Source organism: Cavia porcellus, unplaced genomic scaffold (assembly GCF_034190915.1).
Source record: "Cavia porcellus strain 051 isolate PalLab524CR breed Dunkin Hartley unplaced genomic scaffold, mCavPor4.1 scaffold_17, whole genome shotgun sequence".
NCBI classification, from domain to species: Eukaryota; Metazoa; Chordata; class Mammalia; order Rodentia; family Caviidae; genus Cavia; species Cavia porcellus.
The window spans coordinates 66,922,260-66,938,455 of record NW_026947500.1 but is presented as its reverse complement, the minus strand read 5'-3'; the positions used below and the strand labels follow the sequence as shown (position 1 = coordinate 66,938,455).

General features: G+C 50.3%; 1 protein-coding gene across 4 annotated transcripts in view; it reads left to right on the top strand.

Annotated features, from left to right (window-relative positions):
* The first annotated feature begins 4,036 nt into the window (after window positions 1-4,036).
* The window catches only part of Akap8l (A-kinase anchoring protein 8 like), a 31,205-nt gene continuing 19,045 nt past the window's right edge, over window positions 4,037-16,196 (top strand). For 2 of the 4 annotated variants that reach the window (XM_013157067.3, XM_003461810.4), the window contains exons 1-2: window positions 4,039-4,195; window positions 12,999-13,073. In XM_013157067.3, coding sequence (XP_013012521.2) covers window positions 4,183-4,195; window positions 12,999-13,073 — 88 coding nt within the window. In that variant the 5' untranslated portion in view covers window positions 4,039-4,182. Of the gene's footprint in view, window positions 4,196-12,992; window positions 13,074-16,196 lie in introns of those variants that run through there. The other 2 variants (XM_063228551.1, XM_063228549.1) reach the window with 2 other exon arrangements.

Here is a 16,196-nt window from a genome sequence, read left to right as displayed (position 1 = left end):
CCCTGGGGCAGGCGGCCAGCGTGTGTTTTTCTGTCAAGTGGACAGGCTGGCACAGACAGGAATATGGGGCCCCAGAGCTCCTGGGTCTCCCCCCACTGGCTGCTGTGTTGACGCAACATAGGTGGGGTTGAGCCCAGGTTCGCAGCTGCTGGCCCTCTAGGCCACAGCTGGTGGGTGGCTCTGGTTGGCTGGCAAAGCAGCTCCTGGAGCAGAGGAACCGGGGTTCTGGGGGGCTGGGCAGGTCAGGAAGGCTTTCCAGAAGGTGGGTGCCATCCAGTGAGGGTACCAGGGGCTCACGGTGTCCGTGTGGGGGAAGCGTGTGCTTGTGGGCAGTGCTGGGACCCACTTGGTGTTGAGGTGTACGATTTGAGCTGGGTGCAGTGATGCACACCTGTCATCCCAGAACTCAGGAGGCTGAGGCAGGAAGATTGCCTGTGAGTTTGAGACCATCCTGAGCTACACAGTGAGACCCTGTCTCAAAAAAGACAAAGTTTTTGTTTTGTGTGGACCTTGCAGGGAAGGGTGACCTCCCCAGAGCTTCAGACATACCAGGTAGGCACCCTACCACTGAGCTACACCTCTAGCCCCAAGATGCCCAACTATGAGACATACACCCCACGATCCCCAATAGCGAGGGGAAAGGGCTGTTACAGTTCTTGTACGGGTTTCCCAAACGTTTGAGGTTCTAAGTGACTTCCTCGGACGCTCCTTGTTTATTGCATGTGGTTTCCAGCTAATCTTTTCCCTACGTGGCCAAACCCTAGAAAATGGGAGTGACTTCTGGGGCATGGACGGCAGGCGCGCCTTCTAACCAAGCCGGTGTTTCTCGATCTTCCTATGGCGCTGGGTCTGGGGAGGGGGTTTAACGGGCAACGTTAGGGCACCCACAATGGTGAGCTCGGCCTGGGGCTCCTCCTCCCGCTCTGCGCCACAGACGGAGCAGACGGGCCGAGGAGCCCACCTGAAGGTACGTTCTGTCACCAGTTCTCTGAAAACTCCGTCACACAGGGCAGATGTGGAAAGAAAGCTCTTGTGTCCTTGCACACCGATGGCGGTGTGTCCCTGGCCATGGGTCTGTCCCTGCTACTGCTGAGCACAGCCCTTCTGCTTGAGTCGCCCTGTTGTCTCAGCCTCTGAGCCGCTGTCCCCTCTGTGAAGGTGATTGGATGCTAGTGGAGACCTTCAGGGGCAGCGATGGCTGTGGCAGAGCCACAGATGAAGCCGTAGGAGGTGACCCAGTCCCCTGAGGTGACACAAAGACAGACGCAGAGCCTCGATGCGTGCCAGTTCTGTACCCTTCTTACCTGGGGTTTTTACTTAGCACGTTGTAATGGTGGTGTTCCCTGGGCAGTAAGTTCCGCACAAGCTCCTCCTTGGGGGCTTTGTTAAGACGTTTTATCACGCAGAACTCCAGCTGCACAAAGATAGAGAACAAACACAGGTGAAAGGGCCCAGCCTTTATTACCAGATGGAGACCTCACCCTAACGCTGCACCTCCTCACCTCCTCTTTCTCCTTGGTCCCGCCGTCAGATCCTCAGTCCATCTCCCATTTCTCTGAGAGAGATGTGCTCTTTATTTCCGAGTACTGAGATGTAAGCCCAGGGTGCTCTGCCACTCTGCTACATCCCCTGTATCGAGAAAAGGTCTCACTAAGTTGCCCAGGTGGGACTCAGACTTGTGACCCTCCTACCTCGGTTTTCTTCAGTGCCGCATTCACAGGCATGTGCCACAGCACTGAGTATGACACGGGCTTTTGAAAATGTTACTATATAGGGGCTGGGGATTTAGCTCAGCGGCATAAGCGCCTGCCTTGCAAGCAGGCAGTCGTCAGTTCGATCCCTGGTACCCATAGAAACGAAAAAGACAAAAAATAAATAATAAAAAAAATGTTACTATAGCCGGCTGCTGTGCATGGCTGTCATCTCTGTACTTGGGAGGCTGAAGCAGGAGGATCTTTGTGAGTTCAAGACTAGCCTGAACCACTGTTCCTTATGAGTTCAAAGCAAACACTGATTTCATAGCAAGACCCTGTCTCAGAACAAAAGCAAAAACTAAAGGGCCATCTTATACTTAAAATGGTGACCTGTGATGCCTGCACACAGAGGCCAAAGAAAAGGGATCGAAAGTTTGAGTTCACCTTGGATGACTTACCAAGACCTTGTGTCAAAATGAAAAAAAAAAAAAAAAAAAAAAAGCTTAGAGATGGAACTCGGTGCAAGGCCTTTGGTTCAGTCCCCTGTACCACAAACACACACACACACACACATACCAAGGGAGCCAGGCATGGTGGCTCATGTCTGTAATCCCAGCACTCTGGAGGCTGAGGCAGGAGGTTCTTTGGGAGCTCGAGACCAGACTGAGCTAAAAGTGAGCTACAAAGTGAGCTCAAGGCCAGCCTGAACTGCACATCGAGACCCTGTCTCAAAATAAAACAAGGGCTGGAAATTTAGCTCAGCAGCAAAGCCCCAGTCCAGCAAGCACAAGGTCCTGAGTTCAATCCCTACTACCAAAAAAAATCCCCAAAAAACCCCATACAAAATAATGCACCTGTCATATTTGGACAGCCTGCTGCTTTTTTGCAAACATGCTAAGTGCCATTTTCAGTGTCTGACCTTCTGTCAGTCCTCAGAAATGATGACATGTCCTGACGACAGCTCCCACAGATCAGCTCATGGAGAAGCTGGCCTTGGGTCACATGGCACTAGGTTTCCTTTTGCCCCGTTTTTTCCTGTGGTGCTGAGAGTTCAGCCCAAGTCCTCACATGTGCTAGGCAAAGGCTCTGCCACTGAGTCCTCAGCCCTGGCCACACTATTACAGCATCTCTAAAATGCAGAATAAACCAAGAGGGTTTTTTCTTTTTTTGGTATCAGTATCAATCTTGACCTCACACTTGCTGGGCAAGGGCTTCTGCCTCTAAGCTAAACCCCCAGCCCAACCAAGAGGGCTTTATTTTATTTTATGATTTTTTGGTACATGGGGCCAAACTCATGACCTCGTACTTGCCAAGCAGGCCCTTGTGCCACTGAACTATATATCCCTGGCCGCAGGAGAGTCTTAGGAAACTTCAGCAAATTGTGAATCCCAAGTCTCAGTTTTGTTATCTTTTAAAGGAGGGAGGTTATTTATTTATATAGTCTTTTTGAGACAGGGTCTCGATGTGCAGTTCAGACTTAAGCTGACTTTGTAGCCCAGGCTGGTCTCAGACTTGCAGTGAACCTCCTGCTTCAGCCTTCTGAGTGTTGGAATTACAGGTGTGCTCCACCCCCCCCCCACCCCCCCCCCCCACCCCCCGGCTAAGTGGAGGACTTTTAAGGAAAAGATCTCTTCAGGTGTCAGGAAACATTTGAGATGAGACATAATACAAATAGATTTATTACATATATAACAAAACATGCCATATATATATATATATATATATATACTTTACATACACTGACTTTTTTCTTTTTTCTTTTTTTTTTTTTTTCAGTGCTAGGAATCAAATTCAGGGACTCATACATGCCAGGCAAGCAGTCCCTACAGATATGTACATTATTCAGTATGCAACACAGTGATAAGCAAATGTATGTAGTGCATCTTGTACCACAGTGATGTCTTTTGAATTTGCTGTGTAGCCCAAGCTGGCCTCGAACTCACGGTGATCCTCCTGCCTCGGCCTCCTGAGTGCTCGGATGACAGGGATGACAGGCGTGCGCCACCACGCCTGGCCTACTCAGCATTTCTGTGGCACCGCTAGGAATCTGAACAATCCCCTGCGTTGTTGTGTCAATTCCCTCTGGCGGGTCTCTAGGATGCAGGCACACCTATCTCTCAGCCACTCTTGGGTCTTGGGCCTTCCCCAAGTGCATAGCTCCGCCCCTTCGAACCTGCGAGAGTCCACCTCTGCGCTGCCTCATTTTGACCAATCAACGTGGGTTGAGGATAACGGAAGGCGGGTGTAGCGCGGGGCTCTAATAAGACTGGCAGAATATTCGGCCACTAGTACGAGGAAATAGTAAGATAGACAGGGAGGTAATCCAATGGGCATGAAGTCCGTGACCGGAGGAAACCAATGCGGTCGAGAGGCGGGGTTGAGACTATGTGTGTGTAGAAGGGGCTGAGGATTGTTGCCGCTATAGCGGCGTTGGACGCGGAGAGCTGCTGTCAGGGTCTGCGGGTGCAGTGTCGCCGCCGCCGCCGTCATGAGCTACACAGGTGGGCCCACAGGGTGGGGGGCGCTTGGGGTGGAGGGTCAGGACAGGGACGTGCCGGGGCTGTGCAGGGCTGGCTCACATCGCCCCGGCGCGCGGGTCACTGCCCTCTGCGGTCACAAAATGGCGCCGCGTGGGCCCGTCGCCGCCAGGTTGCGCCCCTCACATCGGGCGCCTCGGCCCGCTGCGCTCATAGCTTGGTGTCCGGCTCCCGGTCCCCTGAAACTTTGGCTTCTATCGCCTGTGGCCGTAGGCCCCAGAGGGTCTCGACGCTGAGGTCACCTCGCCTACCAGCACCTCCGTCCCCGGCCGGGGTTTCTCGGGCGCGGACGCCGCGAGCCGTTGTTTTTCAGGCCTGGCCTCGCGTCTGAGATCATGCAGCGGGCTCCTCTGCAGTCTCCACCGCCCCGGCCTCCCCCGCGCGGCTTCGCTGCGGGATGCGCAGCTCCTCGTGCCCCCGAGCTGAGACAGAGGCGCCCGTCCCGGAGGATCCGCGAACCCGTGAGGGTTTGAGCGGAACGGGGGAGCCTCGGGGCCGTAGGGACCGCGCCTGAATCGGGGCGAGGGCGACCTGCTTCGACGGCCTCGGTTCTCGCGGCCGCTGTCGCATTTGTCGAGTCAGGTGCACTAAAGGCTCTGGTGATGTTGACAAGAATTGTCCTGGAGTAGTTTCTAGGCGGGGAGCCCTTTGTGAGTAAATCAACGCGGACGGGCTGCAGTTACACGATCTCTGCGAAGAGAGACCTAAGCGTAGGGGTGGGGAGATTAAGGTGGACCGGGCGGGCCCGGCGGAGGATCCGCCAGTGAGGCAGTGGGGCGTAAGGAAGGAGGAAGGTGGGTGATAGAGATCAAAGAGAACCCTCCACCCGCTTCCCCGCCCAGATGTTTGTAAGTCAGCTTGGAGTGAATTGCCAAGGCCGCCTGGGATTCGCCTCGGCCGCGACCAATGCGCTTCTCCGCCAGCATTGTACACTGCCCCCTGTACTCGGCTGGGTATTTTAGGCTGGAACGTACTGGTTGCTGGGTTACCTACGTTCTACCCGGAACGTTCAAGGCTGGGAGTAGGACCTGAGCCTTCGGCTCTTCTGTAGGCTCTTTTATGTTCTTCCTGTCCTGGCCCCCGGATCTGGAGCTTGCCAAGAACCTAGTTATTCAAGCGGGCTCCCTGCCCAGGGTTCTCAACGAGGGAGAAGTCTCCACCCCAGGAGACGTTTGGCATCTTCTGGAGGCCTGTGTGGTAGTCTTATCTAGGAGTCGGGGCCACTGCTGACATCTAGTGGCTAGTTGCTCAAAATGCTGCTATGCAAAGGACAGCCCCAGCGCCTTTGGTCCCAAACAAGTCAGTAGTGCCCAACGTAGTGGCCCACTCCTGTCATCCCAGCACTCGGGAGGCTGAGGCAGGAAGATGGCTACGAGTTTCTAGCCTCGGCTACAAAGTTCAAGGCCAATTTGAACTGCAAGTGAAACCCTATCACCAAAAAAGAAAAACAAAAACAAACAAAACCCAGCCCAGACACCAGTAGTGACAAGGCGAAGCCTCCAGGCTGGAACCTTCCTATCCTGATTGCAGTTAAAGTCACTAGGACTGTTTCTGACATCTCCAGAACTGAGATGTAATTCTCTGTTATGTCCTTCCAAGAACTAAAGATAGTTCTGTGTATTGAGGGATGGACTGCTGAAGAAACCAGAAGATGAATGATTGGATGTTGTAGGATAGCTTAATAATAGGGCACTTACTTTTTTTATAGATGAGGAAAATGAATTAATGGCCACGCCTGAGTTTCAGCTCCAGGCCCCATAAGCTGTAATTCTTAGTTTGGTGGCCATTCAGGTAGCCAAGCTGATAAGGTAACCATTAGTTTTTTCTCAATCTTTTTTTTTTTTTTTTTAACTTTTTAACGGTACCGGGGATCGAACTCACGACTGCCTGCTTGCAAGGCAGGTGCTTATGCCGCTGAGCTAAATCCCCAGCCCCAGTTTTTTCTCTATCTTGATAAACTGAAAACAACAAGTAGCTTTGTGATATTCGCCTTTCTTTTTTAGAAAGTAGACCAGGGCTGTGGGGTATGTCAGTGGTAGAACATTTGCCTGGCCCTAGCGTGTGAGAGGCCCTGGGTTCCATACCTAGCTGCCTCTTTTCCCACCCTCTAAAAGGAGCAGTGGCAGACCATTATTACATTCACAGGCATTTAAGTCACATTCCCGATGACTCTCCTTCAGAGGTAAGGCCTGGAAGATGAAGCAAATGTAATATTGACTCACCCAGCTTTTCAGCCCAGGTGCCGTTTTTTTGGTGCTAGGCTTCAAATGCAGGACCTTACCACTAAGCTACATCAGCAGTCAACATCATCATCATCATTGCCATTTTAAATTTTGAGACAAGGTGTTGCAAGATTGCCTGGGCGTCATACATGCTTGCAGTCCTGCTTCAGCCTCTCAGTACTAAAATTATAGGTGTGTGCCACAATGCTTGGCATCTGGTTACTTTATAATTGAGAAAGGAGGCTTTATTTCTAGCGCTGAGAGGCGGAGGTGGAGGCAGAAGAACAACAGGGCAGACAAAATAATCAGGCCTTCATGCAAAGGTCTGAAATGCTACCTGTCTTTATAGCAGCGATTGTTGTCTCAACCAGTTTATTGCGGTAGGAACGCACAGTTGGTGCAGCCGAGTGAAGTCTGGCTTGGGTGGCATTTAGGGTATCAGTTGAGACTGTCATCTGAAAGCTTGCCTGGTGCTGCTACCCGCCTGCAGAGTGACTCAGACTCCAGCGTCTGGCAGATAGAGGCTGGCTGTGGTTTCTCACCATATGGACCTCTGTGTGGGGCTGCTGGAGAAACCCTAACAGCATGGCGACTACTTCCCCACAGACTGAATGATCCAAGAAACAACAAGGCAGAAGTCTCAGGAGTTATACTCTGTGGCTTTTCCACAGAGTATAGTTGCCTCTATTATTTTGGGAGAGGATTGCGCTGTCTCAGAAGGCAGGGCATCAGTGGAGGCCGGCTCACAAATTGTTCCCCATCCTGTGCTTGTCTCAGATGGTAGACATGGGAGGGAACCTAACCTGATTCCATTTGTTCTCTTAATTTTTGTTACCAGATTGCATTCCTTTAAATACTCTGTCAGGCTGAGCTTGATGGGTGCATGTATAATCCTAGCATTCTGGGAGGCTGAGGCAGAAGGCTTATAAGTTGAAACTCAGTTTGGGGAATTTAGCAATTTAACAAGACTGTCTCAATACAAAAAATACGGCCTGGGATGTAGCTCATTGTGAAGGCCTTGAGTTTGATCCCCAGTTCTCCAAAAAATAAAAATAAAATAAAAAATGTTTTTATTTTTTGAGTAGAAAGGATGACAGAAAGGTTGACTAGGAGGGATGGATTACGCTGCAGAATTAGAAACCTATACTCTAGGCATGGTGGTGCACGGCTACAATCTCAGCACTCTGGAGGCTGAGGCAGGAGGATCATTGTAAGTTTGAGACCAGTCTGGGTTACAAAATGAGCTCAAGTGGAGTCTAAATGACATAGTGAGACCCTGTCTCAAAAAGACAAAAGAGAAGAAAGGAAAGAAAAAAAAAAAAACAATCCTATGGCCTGACTCTTAGGCCCTCAGGACCAAACAAGGCTTATTATTTCCATTCGGCTAATTATGCTGGAAAACTGAATCAAGAAGAAAGTATCATAAATCAGAGATAACGGTTTATTCAGCGTTAGGGGAAGCAGGAAAGAAGGGGGGGTAGGAAGGGTTACTGCGGGTCATATCCACGTGCCAGTTCCCCAGGATGAATGTACTACAAGCATACACTAATGAAATGTCTTTATTTATTTTCTTTTTCCTTTTTATCGGTACCAGGGATCGAACTCACGACTGCCTGCTTCCAAGGCAGGCGCTTATGCCGCTGAGCTAAATCCCCAGCCCCGTGAAATGTCTTTAAAAACAGCAGTGTATTCATAATAGGAGTCGTGATTGGCTCCATGAAAGGCCTGCAGCCAGGCATGGTCACCCAGGCCTGTAGTTGCGGCACTTGAAAGGCCAAGGCAGGAGGATTATAGTGAGTTCCAGGCCAGCCTGAACTCCGTAGTAAGAACAACAGCAGTCTCCACTCCCCGCCAAAAACCCCAAACAGAGAGAGAGGCCGAGTTGTGGAGTTGGGTATTAATGGGAAGCCAGTCCAAGAGCAGAGATTGTCACTGATCTCTAAAGGTCCGACAGCGGGGATGCGGCTCACCAGCACAGTGCCTGCCTGGCAGGTGTGAGGCTGTGAGTTCTGTTTCCAGTACCAAGAAGAAAAAGGTCTGCTGGGTGTGTTGGGTCCCAGCACTCCCTCAGCGTGCTGGGTGGACCCCAGGGCCTGCGCTGCTAATGGTCTACCGCTGGACCGCACCACTCAGTTTTGTTTCTCGGGGAAGGAACCAGGCCCTCTCCCCTGAATCAACATGGATGATTGCCCTGCAGCCTGCTTATTGCCCTCCTCCGTGTGGATTTTGTACTGGAGACTGAAGTTAGGACCTCTCCAGGGAGCTACATCTCCAGCTCCTTTATTTGTTTTTGAGAAAGGGTCTTGCGGAGTCTCACATCCGGCTCAACTTTATAATCTTACTGCCTCAGCCTCCCTGCGTCCTGGGATTACAAGACGTGGACTACCATGCCTGCCTTCCAGGCTGTGTGTGTCTCAGAATACAGAGGCTTCCAGCGGCTCCCGCTGTAATCAGAGGTTCTGAGTTCATGTATTCAACCAATAGGTGGTTGGAAATACCCAGAAAAGACCCGGGCGTCCTGTCGCACCCCTCTTTCCCCAGCACTAGGGAGGCGGAGGCGAGAGGGTCACCATGAGTTCCAGGCCATCCTGGGCTGCATAGTCATTGTAAGGCCAGTGTGAACTACACGGTGGAGCCCTGTCTCGTTCCTCTCCCCACAAGAAGAAGACATTTAGAAAAGAAAACGGCATCTGTACCGACTGTGTACTTTTTCTGGTTATCATTGCCCAGCAGCGCAGCATGACACCTACTCACGCGATATTTATATGCATAGGATCTCACATGTGGTCTCCGGTGTGTGTGCGGAGTCACACAGACGGTGCCATTTTATGTAAGGGACTTAAGCACTTGTGAATTCGGCCAATCTTAGGGGCGGTTGTCCTGGAACCAGGGCCCCACATTGTGTCCCCGGGTGTAGTGGTGCACACCCGTAGTCCTGGCTACTTGGAGTTTTGGGCAGGTGGGTCACTTGAAACCCCGGAGTTCAAGGCCAGCCTGGCCAATGTAGCTGGGCCTTTTTTTTTTTTTTTTTAAGCAAAACTCCACCTTAAAGGAAGGAAGAAAGGACCCTCCCTAAAAAGCCAAGAGCACTTTGGTAGCAGCTCTTTTGCAGGAGAGAAGGGTTTCCAGAAGCTAGCTGTGTAAACAACAGGGTTGGTACTTCTTACATTATAAGGCTTCTCTGTAAGCGAATTCTCCAGAGAGTACTTTTAAGGTTTCTTTAATACTGAAATCACCAATACATGGAATGTGGGTGTCTGAGGAAGGTCCCTGATCCCCGGAAAGAGTCCATTCACATTTTCTCCTTTGGTTAAAGAGGGCACAAAGCGCTGGATCTGTGGACTCACCTTCGCCCAGCGCCCAGGCTCCATTCACCCCTCGGTGGGTTAGGAAAGAGACATTGATTCCCAGCCACACACACCCATCCACAGGGGTCCAGGAAGTGCCCTGCAGGTAAGCGCAGTGGGAGAGGGCCAGGCCTAGCCCTTGGAAACCCTGCGTTCAGCCCCACACCATGAAGCAAAGCCACATTAATCCTGCCCCCAGGAAGATGAAGACTGTAAATGTCCTCATGGGTGTGCTTAGCACCAACCTGAGCTTTGGCAACGTTGCTATGGAGACCACAGTAGTTTCAGACCTTTGCGGACCTTGGGAATCACAGGGCATCTTGCCCAGTCCCCCTGTGTTGACCTAGGTAAGGGTCAGCTGAGATTAGCGCCCTGCAAGGGCAGCACTTGGTCACTGTTACTGGCTGTCTGCTGTCATGTTTGTTGCTGTGGTTTTAAGGGATAAAGCAGAGTCTGTCAGGAAACATGGGGGTGCCTGCCCACGGAGAAGGTACTTGGTATGTACATGCTTTTGCAGTAAGTGAGCTAATGGAAGCACCCACTTTTCACGTTGAGCTTTCTCTAAGAAGAGGCAGATGCTAATCTCCATGGATTTCAGAATGAGACCAAAGCATTTAAAATGTATTTTAGGGGCTGGGGATTTAGCTCAGCGGCATAAACACCTACCTTGGAAGCAGGCAGTCGTGAGTTCGATCCCTGGTACCGATAAAAATGAAAAAGACAAAAAAAAAAAATGTATTTTAAAATATAGTTTGACAGTTAGGCAAGGGAAGGAATACAAAGGATATGTAGAGGAAAAGAAGTCAGATGATTATTATTCAGCTGGGCACAGTGGTGCATGCCGGAAATCCCATGTGCAGAAGGCCGAAGCAGGCAGATCTCTGAGTTGAGTACTTCCTGACAGAGTACCTGGCCTAGAATATATACAGCACTCAAAACAGATTAGATCCCCCCCAAAATGGAAAGACCTTGTCCAAAAATGGGCAACCAATGTGAATAGACACATAATAGAAACCGCCTGTTAAAAGCCCTGAAATCTTGTTAACTCTGAAAGAGCGGCTGTCACCAGGCAGTCAGGAAACAGCAGAGGCTCTGGGGAAGGAGCCATTCCGTGTCGCCGATGTGGGGACAGCACGGAGGGGCTCCCCCAGCAGTGGGGTACCGTTTGGCCCACGTGTGGCTCTGTGTGCTGTTGCTGCTGCTGCGGATCACAGTGCTGCCTGCACACCCGTGTTCCCTGCAGTGTGACTCCTAGCAGCCGCCTCTCCGTGTGCCCATCAGACATGCATGGAAAAATGCAGCGCTTGTGCATGGAGGAGACTGCTGTGCTGTGAGGATGAAGACGAATCATCTGAGAATCGGGCGGACTGTGAGGCCCCGTGTTAAGGGAACTAAATCGGATGCACGGGCTTAGATACTGCATGGTTTCTCCTACAGGAAACCCAAGGGATTAATAAAGAGCTAAATAAAAGACACTGCAATGGGAAGTGGAGATGTTTTGCAAATGGGATAGGGATCGAGGTGGAGGGAAGGGGAAGAGATACAGTGAATGTAATCATTGTGTATTGTAAAACATTCAAACACAGATAAAGTGCTTATTCTCTTTGATTCTGGGGATTGTAGCCCGGAGCACTAAGCCACATCTCCGTCCCCTTTTTGTGACTGGTCTTGCCTTGCTGCCCAGGCAGGCCTCAAACTTGCCTTACTCCCACCTCAGGCCCTAGGCATCTGGAATTGCAGGTGTGTATCCCTAGGACCAGCTTGTTTTGGCTTTGGAGACGCGGTCTCACTGTGGTTCAGGCTATCCTTGAATTCCCTGTGCAGCCTAGGCTGGCTTCTGGCCTTGGGGCACCTCTGCCTGTGCCCCACCTCAGCCCCAGCACTGGGATTATGGTGTGCACTGCCGCGCCACCTGCGTGCCATCAGTCATTCAGGGCAGTGGTTTCTGACAACTTTAAGCCTTTCTATGTGGCACTAAGTCATTTTCAGTGGAGAAGCAGTTTGAGAGGGGTTTGTTTTGTTTTTGAGACAAGGTCTTACAGTGTAGTTCAGGCTGGCCTTGAAGTCATGTCAAACCTCCTGCCTTAGCTCCCAAGTACTGGGATCGCAGGTAGGCACCGCCACATCAGGACTGAGAGTTTAAGTACATAGTGACTTGTACCATTACAGGTCCAAGAGTCCTTTCTCCAAAGCCTTGGAGCCAGAGTCTTTCAGATTTCAGAAAGCTTTTTGCAGTTTGAATTTCATATACTCAATGGAATACCCTGGAGAACCTAAGTGTACACAAGACGTTTACCCTTTTCATGTGTGCCTTCTGCACGTAGCTTGAAGGTGCTTCTGTGAGGTAAACTTGGTGTACCTCGCATCAGGTGTGGGATTTTTACTTGTGGCATGTGGCATCAGTTTTGGAGTTTGTTTGGATGAGAGATAATTGCCTGGGTACGGTAGGATGCTTACTATCTTCATGTAAATATGCCAGACACCAAAAGGTTACATTAAGAAACAGCACGTATAGACTGGGCATTGTGATCACTCCTGCCATCCCAGCACTTGGGAGGCTGAGGCAGGAGGGTTGCCTTGAGTTCGAGGCCGCCCTGCTTGGGCTACACAGTGAGCCCAAGGCTAGCCTGAATTACAGCAAAACCCTGTCTCACAAAATAAAACCAAGCACAACTGCCACTGAAGGTCCTGGTCAGGTGGTACCTGTTTATACCTGTGAGGCCCTGGATTGTATCCCTAGTGCAATAAAATAAAAAGTACTCTGCACTTTTAAATGGGAGAAACTAAATGTGAAGCAGTTTCTGCTTCCGACTGGAGCGAGGTGGGGGTATATTTTGGGGTTTAGTGTCACCACTGAACAGCCCCTCCTCTTGGGCTTGGTGGTGGTGGCGTGCCTGACAGTGATTTGATGGGAGTGTTTTCCGGATTAAGCTGAGGGATAACACGGTGATCACTTATTGCAGTGCTTCCTTGGCTGCGCTGCTGAGGAGTTCTTCCCTCGCCCTTTTGGTAGCATGGTAACCTTGGCCTGCCGCTCCACAGTTAACAGGGGCAGCGGGTCTAACTGGAGTGTGGAACCTAGAGGTTTTGGGGGTTCTGGCCAAGAGGAGGCACCGCTAGCCAGCATGTGTGCCAAGAGCTGTTTCGCCAGCTTCCTGTGCTCATCTGGGAAATTAACCGCCCTGTGCATGTGTTTAGGCTTTGTCCAGGGATCTGAGACCACTCTGCAGTCCACGTACTCAGACACCAGCGCCCAGCCTACCTGTGATTACGGTAAGTGTGGGCCCCGTGGGAGCAGTGGCAGCTTTGCCGTCACCCTGTCTTGCTGTGCCAAGCCTCGCATCAGGTGGTGCAGTGGGCTGTTCATTTGCCAGTGCCTCCCCGTGGGGTGGCCCTGGTCCTGACCCCGGGTGAGTGAGTGCTTGAGGTGTATGTGATAGCTTTCTCTGCCTGAGGAGCGCCCCTCTTCCAAGGCTGGAGGGAACAGCGAGGCAGTGGGCAGGGCTGGCAGGGGAAGCCAGGCCGTTCACTCGTACTCAGACTCCTCATGCTGGCACCTGAGGGGGAAGAGAGCTAGCGGGTGGCCCCAGCCCAGCTGCCTCCAACCAGCGGGCTGCACACACAGCAGTGAAAGGAGATTTTCCAATTGGCTTTTCTAAGCTTGGACAGATGGACTTGATTCTCTAACTCAGCAGCAGCACCCACCAGGGTCACGGTGATGTTTTGTGGATCTGCTGCTGCGGCAGCCTGAGCTGCGTGCTGGCAGAGCTGCTCTCTCCACCCTCTGAGGCCAGGGGCAGCTGCTGAGAAGGAGCCTCTTTGGCCTTGTGTCTGGGTGACCGAAGTGGGTGACTCGTGTGTTTATCAAGATCTTGGGGAAACCCGAGCCTGCTCAGCTGCCCTCTCTTCTGAATAAATGGGTGTCACTAAGCTCCCCAAGTCTTAGCACTGAGGCCCAGAAAAGAGACTTAGACATGGGGTCCAAACTGGTCATGGTGTTAGTGGGTGTTTCACAGATGAGGAGAACTTGGCTTGAATGGTTCCCCGTCCTGCTCTTCCCATTTGCCCCTGAGCAAATGTTGTCCCTAATGGCGCATGGTTTTTGGTGTTGGTTTTTGCAGTTGTGAGGATGGAGCACTGGGCTTCAGTTGCACTGGGCAACCCTGTACTGCTGAGCTGACCTTGTGGCCTGGTCACATCTTTTTATATTCTTATCTTGTTGCATATTCTGAGTACAAGCATTTCATTTAGATGTGCTGTTTGCATGTATTTTTTGTACAAGGTGGGGTCTGTCTGTACTATTTTGTCTTTTGATCCCGCCCCCCAGTATAGATACGTAATTGTTCTAAAATCACTTGTTGTGTAGGGCATGGTGATGCATGCATGTAATCCCAACACTTGGGAGGCTGAGGCAGGAGGATCACAGCAAGTTCGAGGCCAGCCTAGGCTACATATTGACTTTAAGGCCTGAATTACAGAGCAAGACCTTGAGTCAAAAAACAAAAATAAAAAACTAAAATAATTTGCTGAAAAGATTTTTCTCTATTGAGTCACTTTTGTAACTTTGTTAAGAAATGAAGTGTTTCTGGACTCTAACATTTTTGTCATTTGATTTGTGTGTCGGAATTTTCTCTAGTGCAACACTATTAATCGCTGGAAAGTAAGTTTTGAAATGAGTCGGTTTGAGTCCTCTGGGTTCATTCTTTCTCTGAGACATTCACCTCCTTTGCTTTCACATTGGACAAAGTGTGCGTCCTTTTTTAAATTCCTGCTTGAACAGGACAGCCCTGAACCTACAGATTAGTATTGGAGATCTAACATCCAACTATACCAGGTCTCTTGATCCACAGTGTGTTTATTACTCCATTTATTTAGTTCCTGAGTACTTTAATTAGTTTTTTTAGTTTTTAATATACAGATTCTGGACATATTTTGTTAGCTTCACAGCTAAGTAGTTCATGTTATTAGTGCTGTGGTTAATCATACTTTCATTCTTTTTATTTATTTATTTAGTACCAGGAATCGAACTCACCACCTCGCACTTGCTAGGCAGGCACTTAGGCTGCTGAGCTAAATCCCCGGCCTGGTTAATAACACTTTTAAAACTTTCAGTTTCAGCAGGCCTGAGGGTGTAGCTTAATGGTAGAACAAGTGCTTAACAGGCAGGAGGCCCTGGGTTCCGTTCCCAGCTCCAAAATAAGGGTCATTTTACAGTTGTTCATTGCTAATACGTAAACATTTGATTTATATATTGACTCTGTAATATTTGAAATTTAATTTGTATGTTGACCATGTGGTAAGTGTTGCTGAGCTTATTTGTTTAGTAGCTCTTATAGATTAGAGATTGTTTTACACAGACTATTTTTGTGAAAGAACAAGGATTGTTCTCCTTCTAGCTTAAATTAAAAGGGCAAATTTTTTTTTTTTTTTTTGGTACCGGGGATTGAACTCATGACTTTGTGCTTGCCAGGCAGGTGCTGTGCTGCTGAGCTAAATCCTCAGCTCAAAGTAACTTTTAAATATCTTGAAAAACAGTTAGCTGGGGCTGAGGCTATGGCTCAGTGGCCTAAGCGCCTGCCTGGTAAGTGCAAGGTTGTGTGTTCAATTCCATTACCAAAAAGAGAGAGAGAGAGAAGGAAAACAATCAGCCGATAGCCCAGCACTTCAGTACCTAACCTTGGTCAGCTTATCTCAGTGCGGTGAATGATTCATAGGCAGGTAGGGTTGCATGCCCCGTTTGGTCCATGTTAGTGCGTTTCACTGCTAAGACACGGTGTAATACATTTTGCTTTGGAGTTTGTATCACATGGCATCTCACTGGGTGGTAGGTAGACTGTAAGCCTTCAAGTTGAACGTTGAAACTGTTCCATTTTGTGGCTTACAAGTATTATTGGGGTCTGGTGTGTTGTCTCACTCTGTAGCCCAGGCTGTCCTCCTGCCTCTCGGCCCTCCAAGTGCTGGGATTGCAGGCGTGTGCCCCCACTCTCTTAAAAACCCCAATCTGTTAAATACCCTCTGTCAACTACGATCTTTTCTCTCTCATTCCTCTCCTGGGTCCAGAAAATGAGCTGGGATATTTTTTCCCAAGAGACAGTTCTCAAGGTGGCCCCACAGTGCCACCTGGAGGCAGCCTTCTTTCTGAAAGGAGCAGGCTGGGGGCTCATCAGGGGGTCTGGCTCACTCCAGGAATCCCCATTAGCAGCAGACAGTGCTGCCCTGTGGCTGCCCTGTCACAGGAGGCTGCCTGCCTGCCTGACCCTGAAGCCTGAAGGGTCTGTAGGGTCCCTGCTGCTCCTGCTCCTGCTCCTGCTCCTGCTCGTGCTCCTGCTCCTGCCTCTGCCTGCCGGAGGCCTGAAGTGTCTGTAGGGTCTCTGCCTGCTCCTGCTCCCTTTCTCT